Below are 21,141 nucleotides of genomic sequence, written 5' to 3'. Positions count from 1 at the left end.
GTTCCATAGCCCTCTGGGTTGTCCTCAACTTAAGTAGAATTCTCTTGGTTAGCCTCCACGTTTCAGCCCCATAGGCGAGTACAGGTAAGATGCAACTGTTGTATACTTTCCTCTTGAGCGATACCGGTAAGCTGCTAGTCATAATCTGCGAGTGCTTGCCAAATGCGCTCCATCCCAATCTTATTCTTCTTGTTATTTCCTATTCATGGTCCGGATCTGCGGTTACTACCTGTCCTAAGTAGACATATTCGCCGACTACTTCCAGTACTTCGCTACCTAATGTAAACTGCTGTTCCTTCCCGAGGCTGTTGAACATTACCTTAGTCTTCTGCATATTGATTTTCAAGCCTACCTTTCTACTTTTCCTGTCTAGGTCATCAATCATTATTTGCAGTTCATCCCCCGAGTTGCTTAGCAAGGCAATGTCATCAGCAAATCGCAGATTACCGAGGTATTCTCCATCTACCCTTATCCCTAACTGCTCCCATTCCAAGTCTCTGAATACTTCCTCTAAGCAAGCTGTGAATAGTACTGAGGAGATTGTGTCTCCTTGCCTAACACCTTTCTTTATGGGAATTTTGTTACTTTCTTTATGCAGAACTATGGTTGCTGTGCAGCCGCTATATATATCTTCCAGCACTTTCACGTACGGCTCGTCTACACCCTGTCGACCTGTGTGTGTTATTATATGTACTATGTATAATAACACACACAGCAGAAACTGAAACAGAAATCAGAACATGCACTAGCAAAGCGTGTCTGGCAGATACGATAGTTCAGTTGGGAATAACACGACGGAAGGGCTAGCTACTTACATATCTTTCTAAAGCACAATTCATCCCGCTTCAATTATTTCGTTTGTCAATCGATTTTTGTGCGCTTTTAAAATCAGGCATTTTTTTTACAAGGGAAATGGATATGAAAATGCGGCAGTGGGCCAACACATCCTTTCCACAGATCTTAAAGTCTCGCCCATGCTCTCAAAACCTATCATGCACACACATGCCCATTTGTCCTATATATATATATATATATATATATATATATATATATATATATATATTGCTTGCCACAGGACAGGAGAAACATATTTGATAGAAGACATTTTCTTTGCAACTGGCAATTTTTCCCCATGCTTTTTTGTGCAGCTGACAGTCTTTTGGTGCACAGATGGCTCAACGTATTGGGGGCTGGAAAAACCACTCTGGCACTAGATTAGTGCACTACTTCTTTATATTATGAAAAATCCTATGAATGTACAGGATGACAGCAACTTTTTTCTTTCTTAACAGAGCTTCATGACTGGCCTCTGCAATTTGATGGCATACTTTCTTCGGAACATCTTGGGCGGCAGAAACAAAGACATGGGAAGGGCACCCAGCGCTTTCAAGCTACTTGCGGTGTTGTGAAAAAAAACTTTCATTCATAAGATGCGGGCAAGACACCTCAATTGAGAGAATTAAATAAAAGAGAGCAATGGATTGTTTTAAAAGTTTAGAGTATGATAAAATAAAGGTATAACAATAGGCAGAACGGTAGGGTTGATGAAGGCTGTCCTAGGTTTCATATGTTGTAGTTGGAAGGGGGAGAGAAAGCTAAGATCGGTGAAGAGGATATTGCTGCAAGTTATACTAACTTCTTATGTGGCATGGAAAAACTAGCTCATTAATAGGCCATCCTACAACATGAAAACGAAGGTAATACTGGGTGCCATCTTTCATAGGTTGCAAGGCTTACAGGGTTATGTGGTGGTACATATATACAAAGTCTATGTCACATGATGGATTACATTCATGGGCATAGCTGAACATTGTGTTCAGAAAGCCAGGCATCCATGATAAATGCCTAACTTCCTAATGAACCATTTAAATTTTACCAAAACAGGAATTTAATTTTATTGCACAAAATGGTAATATGCTTTATTTAAAGTGCAAAAAATGTCACAAAATGTTTTTCCAACAGAACAATCCTTTGTTTGACCAGCAAAGCTAAAATATGAACATAGGCTTATGACAATCGCGGCTCATTGAAAGTCTGCCGCGGTGTTTATAACATCAAACCAAAATTATTACAGCCCCTTGCTCTTGTTATGAGTCCTGTTTTCAATACCTTTGCATTCTCAACTAAATGCATTACGTGAAAAAAACTTGCATAATTGTCAACACAAATATAACAAAGGCTCCCAAGATTAAAAACAAAGCATTGGAGGAATTGACGTGCATAAAATTTTGTATCTACAGAGCCTTAAACCTGCCTTCATGCATGACAGATGCTATAACCTTGTCGAGGTGTGCCTTAAAAGGAAGTCTAAGTTGTTTCTTAGTTGACTTTGTCTAAATCAAGCAGCCACAGTCTGTGAAATTACTGACAGAAAATTAGCTGCATTCTACTACGTGTTTATTTTTTGTTTTTTTAGTTAGTTCACAGGAGAGGAAAGGTGCAGTATCTGTCTCACTTGCTCTGTGGACACCTGAACCCTCCCTAGGGGAAGGGAAGAAGGTGGGAGTGAAAAAGGAAAGATAGAAAGGGGTGCTGTAGTGGAGGGCTCTGGAGTAATTTCGACCACCTGGGGATCTTTAATGTGCACTGACATCGCACAGCACACGGACGGACGCCTCTTCATCTCGCCTCCATCGAAATGCAACCAATAAGGTTGACTTTTCCAGTTCACAGCAGAAATTGATACGCCAGCAGCAACATCCTTCTTGAATGTAGCATGTTTCAAAACCATTAGCAACAAGTGAGGTGTTTAGTTTTGTTACAAGAGAGCAACATTGAGTAGTACATATCAAAACAACTGTGCTATAAAGGAAAGCTATATACAGCATTTGCAGAGCCTTTGTAGTTGAAAAATTTGTCTACGTCCCGAGACTGAGCCTGAGACTAATGCCTATCCATGGTAGTTGTTCTACCTAATGGGCTAATTAGTATGGCTAGCTGATAGTAGAGTGGAAGCAAATTGATCAACAACTCCAAGTGGACAAGGTGTTGGACCAATGTTTAGGGGAATCCCCCTTAAGGTGGAGTAGATTTGTAAGAAGGTAGTAAATTTAAATTTATTTTAACACTATTCATGGAATTGCATGAATGTTAACAGCCGTTTAATTTTTTTGTTAATGTGATAGCGTTAAAGGCCTCATTCTGCAGAAAATCTGGCACCATCGGCACTGTGAAGAAAAAATCACGAGCACGGCTCTGGCAGGTGGTAGATCACCAGTGACATGGTCGACTACTGATTCGTTGATGGGTAGTGTGGCATAACGTGACTACACAATGTTGTCACGATAATATCACAAAGTTGGGAGGATCTGCCAACTCAGGTTTCTCATTTGAGGTGGGAGGGTGGGACAGCTCGGAATCCACCTTTCAGTGCTCTTGTATGCGGGGTCAGGGACGCTATACTCCCAGGCCACGTAGGCAAGTCCATATGGATTGGTTAAAGCCGGGCTTTATATCAGTTTTGGATGGTCAGTTTTGACTGGTTGCTGGATAATGTGGTGGCTTAGGACTGTATGCTAATAAGAATTTGTGAGATATTAGAAGCACAAATTAAGAAACATACCTGTATGAGACTGAATTGATCATAACAGTGGGGCCTATTGAAAGCAATTTACCGTTATCACGAATTCGCAAGCATCAACTTAAGCCGCCTTTTCCGAACGCAGCAAGCTTACCCACTAGGCCTGTGAGCTGTCAGAAAAAACGAACTTCTTAAAATGTTAACATGTGGGAAGTTTACTGGAGAATATTGCAGATTATTAATTCTCAATTTATATAACCTAAAATTTTCCACCACCGAAAATTACGAACTTAAGTCATATGAGGAAGTGCGGCGCTGGGAGATAGGAGATGAATGAGAAAGAAGAGAACAAGGGAGTCAGTGTTCGGCGAGTGACCATGTTTCTGTGACTGCGTCTGTCTCCTGTGTCTGTGATCCCTCCCCATATGCATCTATATCCTAAGTGTACTCCTAGCTTGTAACAATATATAGACCCTTCTTAATTCAACAAATAAAAAAACTACATTACTGCAGTTTTATGATATTAATACTAATCTGAAGATGGCTAATCTCAAATTGCACTCTACACTAAAATGCTGATTAAGGCCATTTTCTGCCCAAACACTCGAAAAGTTTCTGTACATTACGTAAATGTAAATCTGGTTAGTTGACCTTTGGGTGGTCTTAATTATACTGCACTCCCTACAGCTAATGTTGTTTTGAGACATTAGTTTATTTATTATACGCTGGCTGTTAGCAGAGATGCACAAAGAGAACAGAGAGGGACATGTGGATTTGTTTTTTTTTTTTTTTGCTGAAGGTGCACTGCTTTCACTGATATTGTAGTTACAAGTTCAGATGAATATATAAATAACCTCAAGCAGAACTTTTACAATACATTCAGCAAGGTAGGAAGTTTTCTGCAGCTGTTAAAAGGTTTTACTAAAGCAGTTGACCAAACCAAAGACATTTAAATGCTATAAACTTTTGTCCAGCATCAATCTATGTAGTGTTTTAAATTTGGCATACATTAAAATGATGTATACGCTAGCCAGACAATTTATAAATGTTGAGGGCAACGAATTTTGTTTCAGTTTAAATAGGAATAAAAGCAAGGACAGCACAATGTTAAACTTGCTTTCGATGAGCCTTAGCTGGAATAGTTGTAGCCCTAGGAGGAGTAAAACGCATAGTCTCAAGGTGTTTGAACTTTGCCTTCAGTGCAACACAATTATGGAGAAAACCTGGCCATCACAAGCTATTTTGCATTGTTACCTTGTTTATAAGTGCTACTAGTCAATCTTAGTTCACATGCTATGTGTAGGGACTAGCTTTTAGAACTGTTGCTGCGGGTCACTGCTGCTGGTAATTTTTACATCATGCAATGGGCTGATATAGGTTAGAATTTTTCACAAGCGAGGCTTTTTGTTTTGCTCTTCCTTGGTCACTGCATCCTTTTTTCCTTCTTCCTTGCTGGAGCTAGATTTTGAATCTTTTTGCTGCCCAGGTTTACTGCCAGCTTTGTCGTGGCCCTTGGCTTTTCCGGCAGGTCTGGTCTCTTCAATGAAAGAGTCACCCTCAGACTCTTCAGGAGACAGCAGAAACTTATTCTTGGCACTCAGTGACTCTTGCTTTTGCATGGGCCCACCGCAGAGCATCATGCGTGCTCTGTTGTAGCCCAGACGTGGTGGCAGACAGCCTGGGTGGTAAAATGGTCCTGCATGGTAGCTAGGGTAGCTTGGTCCAAATGCATACGGGCCTGCCGAAGATTGGCTATGGAACGGAGCATTCTGAGCAGACCCACATGTAGAGCTGTAGGGAGAGCTGTGTAGACTGAACAGTGGCTGTACTACTGGTTGAATGATTGGAATGCTGCCTTTGTTTAAGGACATTGAGCCTTTGCGCTCCTCACAGTGAAGCGGTCTTTGTCCCCCATCCTCACCCCGCTTTGAGAACACGCTAATGTCATTCCATGAGCCCATGCCAGCACCTCCTTCACTCACCATGCCTTTTGAGCCTCTTTTGTTACTCAGATGGCTTTCATATGTGTCTTCAATCTCATCTTGTGTGCTAGTCTTACTCTTAATGACACTGTCACTGGCAGATTTGATAGTTGCCTGGGGAGACGCCCTATTCTGCCCTGGGACTGCTGGTGAAGTCGCTCCTGATGGTTTCAACTCATCCTTCCAACTGGAAAGTGAAGGCTTTCTGACTGACGTGGCTGGTTTCTTAGTAGTGACAGTTGAAGACTGTGCTTTGGTTGGTGCACTCGTCACTCCTTGTTTCTTGTCTTTTTCTACAGGCAAAACGGGCTGTGGTTGGCTTGGTGGACTTGTCACTCCTAGCTTTTTGTTTGTTTCTGAGGATGAAACAGACTTTGCTTTGCTAGGTGTACTTGTTACTCCTTGCTTTTTGTCTTTTTCCGGAGATGAAACAGACTGTGCTTTGCTCAGTGAACCTGTCACTCCTGGCTTCTTGCCTTTTTCCAGAGAGGTATTCATTGCGACTTTGCTTGGGCCCTTGTTATCACAGGCAGCTGCTTGGCCTTTCTTGGGAATCACCTTTTTTTCTTTTTGCCCCTCAGTCCCAGCTTGGTCTAATGGAACAGCTGGGGTACTCGTGGATATCTTGGCTTTGCTGTCCCCTGAAGAAATAAGCAAATCTCGTCAGCTAAATTTGCCGACAAGATACAAACAAAACCTCATAGCTGCTAAGCCATGCATGCGATGCAGTTAAAAAAAAAAAAAAGCAGTTATCATTCAATTTTGGGGCAAGCTTCAATTAATCACCATTGCTCTCTCAGAGCTATAAGTTCATGTCATTACTTTTCGTGTGCACTGGGTCAATCAGTGCATAAGATTTTGGAGTGATGTAGAGACTTAGCTGTGTATGTACTATTACCACTTTATAGCAAATTATTCTAACTAAGCTATAATTAAATATACATAACTACAACAACACCTGCTAGCAGAACCTTACAAACCCTGTATAACTGCAATGCAGTCTTCACTCATTTTAAGAAGAAATATGCATTTAAGTTTTCCTAAAGTTCCTCAAAACACACTCCAGAAGAATCTTTTTGTCTTAGCACAAATATGACAAGGCAAAAATTGCTTCGGCTGTATGAACGTTTCAATAAAAATTAGAGGATGCTCAAGCTTTGCCTTCAGAGCACACATAATAGCATAATAGCAACACTGCCTTTTCATTCCACAAATTTTAAAAATATTTTTTGCTTAAATAGGCTTCTGGGGAAGGAAAGTTACAGTTTCTGTTTCACTTTTTGGTGTACACCTACACTGAACTTGTTATCTGCTTTATAAAAAAGTAAAGGCGCAGTATATCTGTTATAGTTCTGCAGACACTTGAACCGGGCCATAGGGGAAGAGACACTGCTTCAACTACAGGCCTTCATTTCTTACATTTCCAACAAAAACAGAGCTGAAACTCGGCGGACACCCGAGTTGCTTAATGGGAAGGGACATTGCTTCAACTGCAGGCCTCCATTTCTCCTGCCAAGATCTGAATTCTTCCGATAAGATCTGAGTCAAAACTAGGATATGGAGACGGCTTTTCGACCGAACACACTGTACATGCTCTCACATAATAACTACTGCTGCATTACTACGAGAAACTCCCAAAATGACAAGGTGCAATAAATGTGAAAATACATAAGAGAGCAGTGGATTATTCCTCAATGCCCACATTTCACTGGGCAATTAGTTTGTTTTTCATTACTTTACATCAGTGAAAATAGAAAGCACAGAAAACTGTTAAATGAAATAGAAGAAATATGGATGTGATGGGTAAGATGTGTCCAACACAGAGTTGTGCACTTGTTGTGTCCCTATATTCTCTCTGTGCCCGTGTTTACGCACTCATGTTAGCTGTGCAAAGCCATTGCTAGACCTTTGTAACTAACGCTGTCTAGTGAAAATGCTAGGGAATGACATCACTAACAATTCAGCGTCTTATGTGCTTGTTTCAAATATTTCATTTTATGCAAAGCATCTCTCGTGTTCTTACAAAACCCTTCCCATGTGAAAAGTGTGGAATAATCTAGCATGCAGTTTAGTAAGTAGCAGTAGCAAATCACTATTTCTAAAACAAATATTAATGCTTCCAAATAAGGTAAATCAGAGTACAATTCAAACAGAAACATTCTTTTAGTTGATGCCTGAGAAGCAGTTGAAGCATGCTTCCTTGTTATACAAGGTTTACCTATTTATGTATTAACTGCATTTTTTTTTATCCTTCTCAGCAAACAGGAAAGGTGGAGTGTGAATGCTCCAACAGTGACCTTGAAACTGAGTAAACAGGCATGGCAGCAGACCTTGGCATCTGTGTTGTCAGTAATTTTCTCGAGAAGTGTTCAAAAGTTGTGAAATGTGAAAATCTGGACTTGCACTGATGGTAACAGCAACAGAATCTTTTCGAGTAGGCTTAATTAAAAACACACAACTCCATCCGACTTTTCTTCTCAGTACGAGCTTGTTCTGGCTATGGCAGCAAAAAAACCCATTCATTGCTAAAAAACACTGACAAATTTCCCCGCCATTGGATTCAGACTTGCGGCACCTAAACCAAGAGGAATTCCTCTTCTGTGATCACCCTTCTGAAAGCAAATGACACAGGTGTAGTAGCCTAGTCTAGGCTCTGAGTACAAAATATACATGTTATAAAAAAGCATATTAGTGCCCCTTTCTACATCACCACCTGTGATAAATCCCGCACCTTCCAATGCGACCAATAAACGAAATGGCTGTCCATGCACTGGAAAGCACCCTCATTTACCAACAATAATGTACACTTGCCCACACTCAAGTAATGTTGGGCACTTTCATATTAGATTTCTTATCTGATGAGCAGACATCATGCAGTGCAACCTTTTTAATTAAAAATTGCCTAATGTGTACTTCTGGTTGACTCGAAGTGACTTTTCCATTCCTTCATCTTTTTCAGAAAGGAACACGAAGGGAGTTCAGCCCCAATGGAGTTGTCGCCGTGTCACAAGGCTAAGAACGAGTTTCTCAGAAACGCAGTCAGGATCCCATTTGGCGCTGTTCACTTTGTGTATGCATATAAAAAAATCAAGTTAAAAACATGTAAAATAATTTTTAGCTGCTTTATTTTCAACAGTTTTAATTAAATTTCAAATATAAATGTATTCCTAATTCATGTGAAAGGAATGCGCTGTTACTTTTACTAGCATAGCGGGTTTGTCCGTTCTGCTGGCCTCAATGTGCTTGCAAAAGTCTAGCGTGCATGCGGGGATATTTGCGCATTTACCTTTTTCCTGCTTTTACGCTGTGCTACAGTATTAAAATTAGTTATAAACACAAAATTAGTGTATGTTTTTTTTTTTTTTCTTGTACTAAAGCTCACGGGGAACCAGAGTACTCCCTATGCTAGGAACTTCCTTAAACTCCCTCTCCTAAAGGAGTGCCGTGGGACAAGGTGCATATCTCCATTGAGATAAAGACTACCTTGGTTGAAAGGAGTTAAAGAGAGTTCAGCCATGTCCGTGTGACAGCAGTATAAAAGGCTGGCCATAATTTGAACAGCACGGAATTTAAACTAATTTCCACGTCAACCTTCCCCCCCAAGTTCAATTTTTTTAAATAGGACTGAAATGCAAGAATTAACATCTGGTATAAAAGACTGTTTCCCTTGCCACATTCACTTAATACTGAGTTAGCTGAAACAAACACAAGATTCAATCGAAAAAAATCAATGAGGGGATTCGCCTACTGATCTGAAGAACTCTGGCTCAGTTGCGGCCCAGCCGCATTTTGATGGTGGTGAAATGAAGTCGCCCATGTGCTGTGTGATTAACTTTATGGGAGCAAGCACATCAAGTGAAGCACTGTTATTTAGAAATTTTCAACCAACACAACTAGAGCATCCTCTGAACTGCTTACCAGCACGTTTTCTGTCAGTAGGTGGTGGCTCTTTGGGTGGAGGACTTGTGTCTTTCCCTACATCCTGTAGCTGCTCCTCGTCAGTAGCTGGCCTAAATAATGAAGACAAGTCTGCCTCAGCCTTTGCATCATTCACTCAGTGACATGAGCATTTCAGTCAACAGGGGACAAAGACAAAGGACTGTTTTAAACATTATTTATTTCCTCCTCAGCATTCACTCACTGCAAAGCTCAGGAGTATCAAAACTCCAACACCTTAGTGATGATATCCTCATGCTGATATTTCCCAACATGCACAAAAGATGTGCTCAGCGTCAAGGTCAAGGTCTCCCTGTACACGCTGCCAGAGCAGGTTGATGGGTCACTAAGGCCCCTAATTGTTTTCCATGATACCACAAAGATTTAAGCTTTTTTTTCTTCCGTAAAACTGAGCAATGGCAGCCACATTCAATTTTTCTTCTTTACTGGTAATGCTTATGAACATCAGAAAAGAACAGAATCACGGGAGAATGATTAGTTAACTAAATTTGCATGAACAAAATGTGCAGAGGGAGTTCTCAGGAGAACATTAAAAGGAAGATTAACGTGATTATAATGTTATCAAAAACTGTTCAGGCCAGCCATAGGTGAGACACCCCGCCCCAAATGCAGATGGCATGCTAAAAGAAGAAGTGATGGATTGTCAACAACACTTTAGAAGCAACATTTTAGACACGTGTCTAGTAATACAAAGCCTCCACTATGGCAGTTCTGGCAGCCCCCCAGACTCTACTACTCCTTGGTGCTTAGAACCGCCCAGTCCTATGCCTTTCTTTGCATTCCCTACTTCACTTAAATCTCGCAGCACATTCTCTTTCTCAAAAACCCATGTGGCCTTCTTTCTACAGTCACAGCCGCTTATGCACAATGCTACATGCCTTGTCCCTAGGTCATGCAAAACCTGCCTTCTCCTAGCATTTCCTAAGCCATATGGAGAAGACAGCTTCAGCAACATTGAAGGATTGGTGGAAAAAAAAATTATTCACACTACATACATATCATGGCCTTGAATAAAACATGATCTGAATTAATAGTTGCCATTTCCAGTGGAGTACATTAAAACCTGACTGATATGTTTAAAAAAAAAATGCTGAGAAAAAAACTTGTTACCCGGAAAAACATGATCCGAACTGCCTAATATTAAAAAAAATTTAACAGCTGAATGAGGTACAAAGGCATTTAAAATTGAGACTTTCACTGCATAAAAGTGTAGATTAACATTTATAGACACCAAGTATGCACAGCTCCTTTTTTTTTTTTAGCTCTCGCAGAATTCAGTCAGTATTTGCGTTAACCTAAGGGAAGAGATTTAGCAACAGATCTGGTTCGCAGAAGAAATGACGAGCCGGGATCGCTTCCTTAGTTGTTAAAGGGTGCTTCACCCCTTACGCCAGTGACATGTGGAGAAGTCATTGAGGTGGCTTTTAGAGTCGCTGCGCTTTTGTTCATGCTGCTTTTCCCTGACCCTGCCCGCTCGTACGCAAGTGAGTACAGTAGAAGCTTGTTAATTTGAACTTCATGGGACCAAAAGTTCGAATTATCGAATGGCCTCGAAAAAGCTGACAAGAACCACTTGCTATATGGTAAATTTCCCGTATTTACTCGTGTAAAGACCCCCTCTATTGCAGACTCTGTTCTCAATTCGTGGAATACAAAATTTCCTGCCACAGAAAGTTATGTGCCTTAGTTATTATACTGATTTACATTTCTACTGGATTCTAACTCTGTTAAGGGCCCAGATCTAAACAGGGCTTACACCAACAACTTGTAACATCACATAACATAAGCTGTGAGCAAGACAAACTGCACATGAACTCAAGGTCACTGATGACATGCACACGATACAAACTAAGTTTGGTGCCATAAAATCAGTTTGCAAATAAAATAACTTAAAATCACGAGGAGCCCTGAATGACCCATGAGAGGCAAGAAGCTGCAGTAGCGAAATATGATGAAAGTGTTTGGCTTACGCATCGTCAATATGTATTGCTGCTGTTAGGTGCCTAAAAAGTTAGCTATGAGTGGACTAAGCGGAAATGAAATGCTGCCTCATCATCTTTCTTCCACAGTCATTCATCCCTGCAATCAACATTCGTGATGCAACAGTAATTAAGGTCTGTATAGCAGAACTTGACATGTGCAGGTGCACACATGCAATTTTTCAATTTGCATGCAGCATGGACAGCAGGAAAATCTTCACCGCACAGAAAAGTGTTACTTGTGACAGAAACACCACCACAATCCCAATTCAAGGCCAGCTGCCTAGGTTCGCACGCACGCACACATGCACACACGCGCGCGCGCGCACACACACGCGCACACACACACACACACACACACACACACACACACACACACACACACACACACACACACACACACACACACACACACACACACACACACACACACACACACACACACACACACACACACACACACACACACACACACACACACACACACACACACACACACACACACACACACAGCAACAGACTCACGGTGGTGCCCAAGGGTAGCAGCGTCGCCAAATGCGGTTACAGAGCTGTTGGCCATCTGCAAAATTGGCGACCATAGTGCAAGGGTCATTTACGCCGAGGAACAAGGGATACAGTAGGTGGAAGTAGATAGTGGTCACTCCATTGCTGCTGGTTGGTGCCAGACACCACATCAGGAACAGCAGCTGCAGAGTTCAAACAAGCAGCATTAAAGATACCAATACTACACAGACTGTAGCTATGCTGATGACAACATTAAGTGTGAAGAGCTAGTAAACAGTCCAGAAACCAACAGTATGGCATTAGAAAAAGTGGCCAATACTGCAGCACATGACATACAAGTTCCTTCTTCTCCTTAGCTTTACGTGGCTGACACCATGCCTGCCAAAGACCTTAAACCATTCATGCCCGAAAGGTGCTTTCCATCCTCACTATACTTTTGCACAGTTTGAATGCTATTATAGTAGCACTAATAAAAATAAAATTTCGCTTCTGGCTGCATGGTTTTGCATCCTCGAAAAAAAAAGAAAAGGTATTCACAAGTGCATCAAAGGAATGAAATCTATACATTTGTCACCGTTCTTTGTTCAAACAGCAAGGGATTATAATGAAACCCTTTATGCTTGCCTTGAAGAGCCAGAAGAGTGGGAAGTGCTCCCAGATCTGCTCAGTAAAGTGGTCCATCATACCAAACAAGCCAAAAATTATCCAGAAGACAATCCACCGGCTGTCATCGTTCTTGGTGGAACTTTCTATGTTGTGAAAGCTGTCAACGAAAAATAGCACCGTTGTAACAAAATTTAACCGAGTAGGATGTTGTAAGAGCTTTTGCACACAGATGGAAATTAATGGACATGCTGATGTGCAATGCGCAGTGCGAGTGTGTGTTGCAGTCTGCATGCATGGCAAATGGCTTTGGTAATAAACATTCCATATGCACTTTCCGCAAAGAAATTCCTGAGTTTGAACCAGCTCCGCTCCAAATTTTATTTTACTGTGTACATACCCTACTTACTAGGAAGCTTGAATAAGCAGCACAGTTGTACACATCACAAGACCCACCAATCAATTAGTGCCCAGCCATGTCACCTGCCACTTATCAGAGGCATGCCCATAATTTTGTGGAACCCGGAGATGCTCTTCATTAAACACATTGGCAGGACGATCGTACCTTTCAACAGTGTGGCAACTCTTTTGATCTCCCTGTTTGTCATAACCAAGTGGTGAAGACATGGTTGTTCGTTTTATCCAAAATGCAACTCCATAACCTCAATACATATTTTAATGGTAACATTATTATCGTTTGTAATAAGCATGCATTATAAATGCGGCCATTTTAAATGTGCTCGACAGTAATTTCCTCAGCCAAAACAGATTTGTAGAAATGTATCTCCTATGCTTCTGCATTCCGTTTGTTCATTTTAATGATATCATAATTTGTATGATGCAAATTTTTTGCGACCCTGCGAAGTATAATTGAAATTCTACAATGTCTGTGTAGACTAGAAGTTAATATGATGGCTGTAACAGAAAGCTGGAAACAATTCTAAAAATTGAGCGAAGACAGATAACTTTTTCAGCTCCAAGGCCTTGATTTCTTTTCCAGTGTAAGGCATGAAGGATGGTATAATGAAAGGCGAAAGCAATATGCTAGGAATCAACCGTGTATTCGAGTGTCGCTATGTAAAAAAGCTCTGTGGTTTGTGCTGGATACTCAATCTTGTAGTGTCACATGATTTTTCAGCTGTGTGTTTTGTTGGCGTTATGGCTCAGCAGCTTATAAATGCATGCCTGAGAGGAAAACGAAAATGGGTGCTTACGAAGAGTAGGCAGCAATGATATAAATGATGAAGTTGCAGACAAGTGGGGCATTCTGGCTGGTGACCATGTAGACGCACAGCAGCGTGACCATGACTGGAGGTGGGTGGCCACAGCAAAAGGTGAAAGACAATGCGCATCTTCAGGAGGGCACCAAACAGATAAAAGCACTCTCAAGGATAGATTACACATAACATAATTAAATACCGAAGAAAAATAGAATACTGAACAGGCATTGGCATAGCTCAGTGGCAGGGGCACTGGGCACGAAATTCAGAGGTAGTGGGTTCATATCCCACCGGCGGCATGTGGTTCTTTTTCTTCTACTTTCTAATAAACTATCTGCACAATTGCATTACATGATTACATTATTCTTTCACACTGAATAGTAAAAAGAAAAAAATTCCCGTATGCTTTGTTGGCATTACTGGCTGTTGGCTCCCTTTGTACTTAGCAGAAGTACCCTATGTGAGCAAACTAAATGTGGAATTTATTGCACTGTACATGAAGCAAGCTGAAGACAATGAGCATAAAATCAGCTCATGTTATCCTACTTGAAAATGCACTGCTAAATTTTCTTTTTTTTCGATCCACTGCTATACGTTTCAGTTATCCCACAGCAATGCTATTTTTTGTTCTTTTTGGTTTTTGCTTTCCATCTTGCTCCGAGCACTTTAAAAGTGCTCAGCAGAGTAGTCATGTGCCTTTCTCATGTCACTCCAATTGCAGCATAGCTATTTCCCACTCCGAAAGCAGGCACACCACGTGTCTTTCTCTATGCAGCAAGCAATGCACATTAGCATAGTGCAACTTGCGGTATGCCACTGTGAACTGCCACCGCACGCTGCCAGTGCTCACACGGTGATTGGTCATGACGTGGCAGAGCCGGTCCATAGTGGAAGAGTTAGGCCTTTCTCTGACATTGCCGCTCCTTCGGTGCCATCGGTGGACCTCCTCATTCCCGTGACGAAAACTTGAATTCTCCATTAAATAACCTCGAAAGAAGCACCGTGATAATGCAAGGAGGGGAATTTAAGGGCACAGCCAGGAACCCGTTCTTGGAATTTTGTGGGAGCACAAGCAGCCGCCATGTTTACATCTCATGGGAGCGGCTTTCATAGACATGCTGATGTGTTTCATTTCAGCTCTAGTTTTCTAATGCTGGCTGGTGGGAAACTGATTAATGTTATGCTGTGGGGTCCTCTAATCATATCACGGAGGCATTTAGGTTGTTTAAAACCCAAAATAAAATAAAAGAACACGCATCATGATGTTTAAAGTTCGACGCAACAAATGACTGCCGACTAATCGCGCTAAACTGCATTTTGGCATCAAACAGGACCAGACTGCTGTTCCTATCTGGGGGTCAAAGTTCAGATGACGCTTTCACGCTCTTAAATTTTAGTTTGTAGAAGACAACACGCGCCGCGTGACGCATGGCTGGTGCTGAAACATAACCACATCGGATGTCTGCCAGCACAGGTGCAATGATGTCCTGTGTTTTCCCCACACAGGCAGGAGGCTCCCCCCTCCAAGAAAACATGCTCCCGCGAGACAACTTTCCCGCAGCACACTGCGATGCTGCGCAGAAGCCATCTTGTAGGGGCTCAATTTCCTGAGCAGAAGCAAATGTTACATCTTTCTTCCTTGACAGTGTTGCACAGATGCCCCTTGAGCGTGTGCCGTTGCGTGGGGCTCCCAAGGCTCGCAGTTGTTGCCAAAGTTCACCATAAACGAGGTACATTTATCTCAGGCATTTTTTTTCTTTTTTGTTTACATTGAACCTAACGGAAAACCCGAGGCAATGGTTGCACATAGTTCATGTTATCCTAGAATTCATCCTAATGGGAATATACTATACTTGAAATATATAAAATAAATAATGTATTAGAAAATACTATGAAATCTTTCGCAACTTTTTAGCTTAAAGAATGCTCAGGAGCATCCACTATGATGAAAGTACACCTGCTGTCGAAAGTTTAAGGAGAATGACTATGGCAAAGAATTTTGATTCTTCTGCCAAATTTCTGCTTTTTGCAACCTACTGACAAGCCCTCTCATGCTCTCATCTTAATGTACCTCCTTGCCTTTCCACATATTTATACCCATCTAGCTTTTGACAAATAAACAGTTGTTAGCAGTGCTTTCTCGTGAGAGAGTCCTTTCCTAATATGTATGCAGCTAGCACTTTCCAAAACCAGAAGGAGGTAACATGCCTGAGTGACATGGCTGTGTCCGAGATATGGTTGGTTGGTTTGTGGGGTTTAACGTCCCAAAGCAACTCAGGCTATGAGAGACGCTGTGTCCGAGATATGGAATGCTACAAATTAGGCATGTGCCTATCACTGCATCATATAATTTTCTTCCTGGCAGCTTTGGATACACCAGAACATCAAAACTGCTCTGAGTCACGAGGCCAATTTAGGTTGCCTCCTCTACAAGTTGACGGACAAGAACAATGCCATTCATACTGACTGAGAGTGCTGAATGCTATTTCCAGCAGTGAGTCTGGTCTAATACCCACAAGTGGATTACTTTTGTAGTTTCATAACACAAGACAGACCAAACAATACTTTTTATGTCAGCACTTTGTTTAAGAATGCATTTTTTGTTTTTAACTGGTCTCATTGAATGCACAATCTGACACATTCACTCTGCACGCTGTCAGCTTTACGCTACATTCCACTTTGCTTACTGTGGCATGGTGTCTATTATTGAAGATTAGATCTAGCCACCAGTAAGAATGAGAGACAATGAAAAGGGGTAATAATATACAGAACCATCAGCATTCGTATCCATGCCTGTAGTTACTCACTAATGAAAAGGGTGGATCTCCTTTGCCCTGTCTGCCACTCAAGCATGCTGAAGGTGCTTTGCAGCCGTGGCCCCACCTCATGCAGGCCCTGCTCCAGGGCAGCCAGAAGTGAGGCCACATCTTCGCAAACGGCCGGCTGCTGCATCCACCTTAGCCTGGGGACCCAGATGGTGCGTGCTTTGCTCATCCGACCCCCCTCAGGTAACCCAGCCAGCCTCCGCAGGCCCTGCAAGGGCTGGGAGAGCCATGTCCCCTCCATGCTGTTCTTCATCTTCTTCTTCTTCTTCCTTGATATTTGGCACATACCCACGAAGGGGGATTGGCCAGGGTACAATCCCCCTTCATGGGTATGGCCAAATATTCATCTTCTGCTTTGTCAACCACCCATTATCACACTTCCTCTTCTTCCTTAACAGATCTGATATCTTTCAGTGGCAGGTTTAGTCAAACACTACACAATGCAAGAGCTACCTTCCACGCCAGAATTAGTCCTCTAAATTTATGTGTGGTAGTCATTTTTCAACAAACCTCTACTTGCAGTTTCTAAATTTATTGCGGGTTATCTATACTATGACGGAAGCAAAAGGACTACAACAAGTACAGCCAATGCCATAGTCTTTTTGCACTTTTTTTTTTATAATTTAAAGTTATAGATGCATTCTTTTTTTTATAGCAAAAGGGGTTAAAAATTTGGTGTAGTTACATAGCCCTATGTTCTGCCCTGGAATCTACTGACTGCTCCATTGCTCAGAGCACACCAAGAAAAAAAAAAAAGAAAATATATAATTGTTCTTTTGTTTGACCTCAAATTTCGCATAGAGGTAGAATCACCTTTGGGTGGGTATTTGTCTTATACAGGAGGGCCGGAGCTCCTTCATCTGCTTTTTTTAAATCACAAGTTCTACTCTCTCTCTATAAAAAATCTTCTCTGATGAAATGACGAACAAAAAAGAAATTGAGCAGCTAGATGCTGCTGAACATGGATAACAACTGTTAGTTGACCTCAGTTATGCAACTTTATTATAACTGAGGTTATAACTTTGATACAACGAAGGTTGCATGCTCGGTACATCCAAAGTCATGTGTTGCGCATGCATCTTCGTTATACATACTCGCGATAACATGTTTGTTATATCCAAAATGACGTGGTATGCATGTGTTTTCATTTGTAGGACCCTCAAGCTTTGCCTTTAAGGGTACGACACAATAGTGTAGGCTACCACCCTATGTATAAAGCCCAACTTTAACGAAGCCGGATGAACGTGCCCGATTCGGCATCCAAGAGCACTGGAAGGTTGATTCTTGTTCCACCTTTCTACTTCAAAAATAAGCAACTTGAGTTGGCAGCTCCTTATAACTTTCTGATATTATCATATGGTTTTGTTAAGGCACACAAACCATGAAAGAATCAGTGCTCAGCCATGTGAGCTAACAGCTACCACCTGCCACATGGTATATGTGCATCTTCGCTATGTGTTTGTTATATCCAAGGTCAATGGTCAACCAAGAAATAACGTGAAACTCAATCCAGGAATAACACAAAATCCGCAAATTAATGCAGCAGAGTTAACTCTCTAAAGCTTCTTGCAGCAGTGATACTGGTCATCTTTCCCTCACTGTAGAAATAAATGTTCTACTTTTTGAGCCCGTGACGACAGAGAACACTTTCTATCGGTAAGTGCAAGATACCGCCACTAGTGCCACAGCTCTGAGCTAATGAGGACTTTATGCTTAATTCTGACATCAGGCAAGTGCCCCACCAGATGTAATATAAAATAAAACTTACCTATAAATGCCACATTTGTGTGAAATTGAAATTTGAGGCCAAACAAGAGAAAGGTTAGGCACAGAGAATTTTTTTCCTTGTGTGCTTTGAGTGAAGCAACAGTCAGTATGGTGTCAGCTTACAGTAACAGCTTAATTATGGCATGAATTAGATTAATCAATTTATATCATTTGATTTTGCTGAGCTGAATATGCCCTTGAATTAAATGTAAAACACTTTCCATCTGCCATGATTAGCAGATGGCAAAGTGATGAGGAGTGGAGGAAGAGGCCAGAAGGTGACTACCATGGACAAAGGAGGCTCTAATGAGAAAAGAGGAATGTGTAACCTCAGGTCATTGCCATGGAAACAGCCCACTGGGCAGCTACCATGAAAGATGAAAGGCCAATCAGTCAACGCCTAACAGCTTTAGCCCCACAAATTTCAGTCTCCAACTTCTTTCCCTTCTTGAATTTTGTGCTGATGTGTCTGTTCATCGTTTTCTCGTCTCTCAAGGGAATGAATTTTTCTCCCTCCGACCCACCTGCCTTAGAGATATATATGTCATTTCTTCAAATACAAGGCAGCAACAGACCCAAATGCATTTGCCTAGAGTGCATGAGCAGTATGTTGCAAAGCAGACTGTAATGCCTCACTATATATGCTAGAGTCTGCAGCCAATGGCCCATCTTATTCCCTTTCCTGCCTAGCCTTAGCTGTAGAGCCACATAAAGTTGTCTGCGTGCACAGAAACCAAAACCCCGCAAGATGAATTGTGAATGGGCTCTTTAGGGAACAAAATGCTGACAAAACAAAAATTTAGTGCAATAGTGGATATGGTTTAAATCATGTGAGCCAGGTCTATTGTTAATTATTCATGAAATAATGCTTTGGTTACAGCAATAGTAAATATTACACTATTCTTGTGTTTACTGCTGTTGACTACAGTCGAACCCGGATATATCGAACTCGAAGGGGATCGCGAAATAGTTCGATATATCGATAATTCGATATACAGAAATCGGCTTGGGACAGCACTTACGATGCGAAAAAACGATACCGCATTTGTCACGTAATCAACTCACTCGCATAATGATCCCACCCTTCACTTTTGCCCTCGAGAATCTGGAAAAAAAAAAGAAAGAAAAGCGTCAAGGCCAGCTCGCTCACATGCAAGCGATTAAGCGGTCTCAGCGACGAGCAGCAGCGACAGAGCAAAAAATTAAATTTCCAACTTGTTAACTGCGTCCCTCTGCCGTTCGAGTTCCAGCCACCGCGGCAGCTCGAAACAAGGTTTCTGTGTCGCCGCCGCGGCAGAAATCGCCAGCGTTTTCGCTTGCATGTCGCGCTCCGTTTCGGTTGTCTCATCCGCAGCTCTTTCTTGGCAGCGTGCCAAGATGCTGCGCAGCGATAACGTCGCCGCGTGTTTATCTTTTTATAGCTCCTGCGGCGGCGGGGAGCGAACTTGGCAGACTGCCCGTGGCGGCTTAATTGCACAAGCCTGGTTCGATTTATCACGCCGCGCTTGGGGCGGGCGTAATCCACTGCCACAAAATATTGGAAAGCGTGATACAGTAGCTGCAAATGCTGTTTGAAGTGAAAAATGCTAAAAGCCGGTGTCATGATCGCAGCTGACCGCGTGCTTTCGTTAATTCATACATGCAAGAATAAACGACTCCCGCAAAAAAAAAAAAAAAAAAAAAAAAAAAAAAAAACCCGCTTTGTAACGCCATATCTTACGCTACGCCGCGCGTACAGCACAACGATAAAAATAGACGACTCTCGGAAAAAAAAAAAAAAAAAAAAAAAAAAAAAAAAAGATCTGCCGCCTGTTAACTTCCGCAGGTGCCATAGCCACATCAGCCGCTGCGCGCAGAGGGTTCGCAACACACGCTGGGGAAAGCGTCCGGCGCTCTGTCTGAAAACGGGCTTGGCGCATGCGTAGCGTGTGCTACTGCGAACGAAGGCCGGGAAAGAGAAAGGAGAGAGATAGCTCGGCAAAAGAATGGGCACACCCTTGCGCTTCGCTTAGGTCTCTTCGATTTGCCTGCACCAGCTGCACTAGTTCAAGTAGTGCAGAACCGCCTTCCTCGTTAAGCCAGTGCCGCGCGCGCCGTCTGCACTTCTCTCCTTGTTTTGTCAAGGTGCAAGGCTAGTTCTGCACGAGTTCTCGCTCACTCTGCACTCGCTCCAGAAGAGGTGCAGAAAAAAGTGCAGCATGGCGTACGCTCCGCTTGGCCAAGAGCAGACGACGCTGCGCATCGTTCTGCATAGCTTTTGTAAAGTCCGTCTCCTTCAGAACCCGGATGGTTCGCTGCTAACGGATCCGCAAATAGTTGCGTATACAAGGTAGTTGGGCTGTATGCTGGTGATTGGCATTTTGTTGATGGAGGAGAGGTATTGTACGTAGTTGTGGCCACATATGTAGTGGTACGTGGCCGCGATGGCATCTTCGCGCGCGTTGTCCTACGTAGTATTTTTTTTTTTATCGCGTTGTGACCTCGGAAGACGGGTGGATGCGAACAGAAATCAGTTGCGATCAATCGAGTTTCTGTCGTGCCAAGTGTGTGTGCCACAAGACAGCTTGCGCAGCGACTATGCGACATCAAACTTGTCGCCCACGGAGCACATAGAATGTCTGAGAGCGCAATGAGGTACAAACATACGTGCGTCAACTAGTGCTTTTGGACTAAATTTGTAAGTTCGTGGAAACCAATCAAGCGTCTTGTTAGGCAGTCTTAATTATTTAAACTAGTACTCGTGGCAACTGCTTACAACGTTAA

The 21,141-nt window shown here is 42.2% G+C and overlaps 1 protein-coding gene across 4 annotated transcripts; it reads right to left on the bottom strand.

The window, feature by feature from the left end:
• Positions 1 to 1,179: 1,179 nt before the first annotated feature.
• LOC146207295 (uncharacterized) lies at positions 1,180 to 20,025 on the bottom strand. Of its 4 annotated transcripts, none has more exons than XM_084583214.1 (7): positions 19,594 to 20,025; positions 16,594 to 19,483; positions 13,781 to 13,874; positions 12,588 to 12,726; positions 11,964 to 12,145; positions 9,421 to 9,512; positions 1,180 to 6,143 (listed from the first exon to the last, which is right to left on the bottom strand). In XM_084583214.1, exons 2-7 carry the CDS (start codon positions 16,895 to 16,897, stop codon positions 4,909 to 4,911), a joined length of 2,046 nt encoding a protein of 681 aa, XP_084439340.1. In that variant the 5' UTR covers positions 16,898 to 19,483; positions 19,594 to 20,025; the 3' UTR covers positions 1,180 to 4,908. The 4 variants fall into 4 exon arrangements, with proteins under 4 accessions (XP_084439340.1, XP_084439408.1, XP_084439264.1 ...); XM_084583282.1 differs by having other exon boundaries at positions 19,444 to 19,483; XM_084583138.1 differs by having other exon boundaries at positions 16,594 to 20,025.
• Positions 20,026 to 21,141: the final 1,116 nt, after the last annotated feature.

Source organism: Amblyomma maculatum, chromosome 1 (genome assembly GCF_055883805.1).
Source record: "Amblyomma maculatum isolate TAMU_Amacu chromosome 1, ASM5588380v1, whole genome shotgun sequence".
Classification (NCBI taxonomy): Eukaryota; Metazoa; Arthropoda; class Arachnida; order Ixodida; family Ixodidae; genus Amblyomma; species Amblyomma maculatum.
Note: the sequence above shows the minus strand (reverse complement) of the source record. Positions and strands in the feature narration are given on the sequence as shown.

Coding starts and splice junctions, on each gene's coding strand:
- LOC146207295 (XM_084583115.1), bottom strand. CDS start 19,981: ATGACACCGGCTTTTAGCATTTTTCACTTCAAACAGCATTTGCAGCTA. Junction 12,727..13,780: donor ATCATTGCTGCCTACTCTTC/GTAAGCACCCAT, acceptor TTTCGTTGACAG/CTTTCACAACATAGAAAGTT. Junction 12,146..12,587: donor CACTCTTCTGGCTCTTCAAG/GCAAGCATAAAG, acceptor TGAACTCTGCAG/CTGCTGTTCCTGATGTGGTG.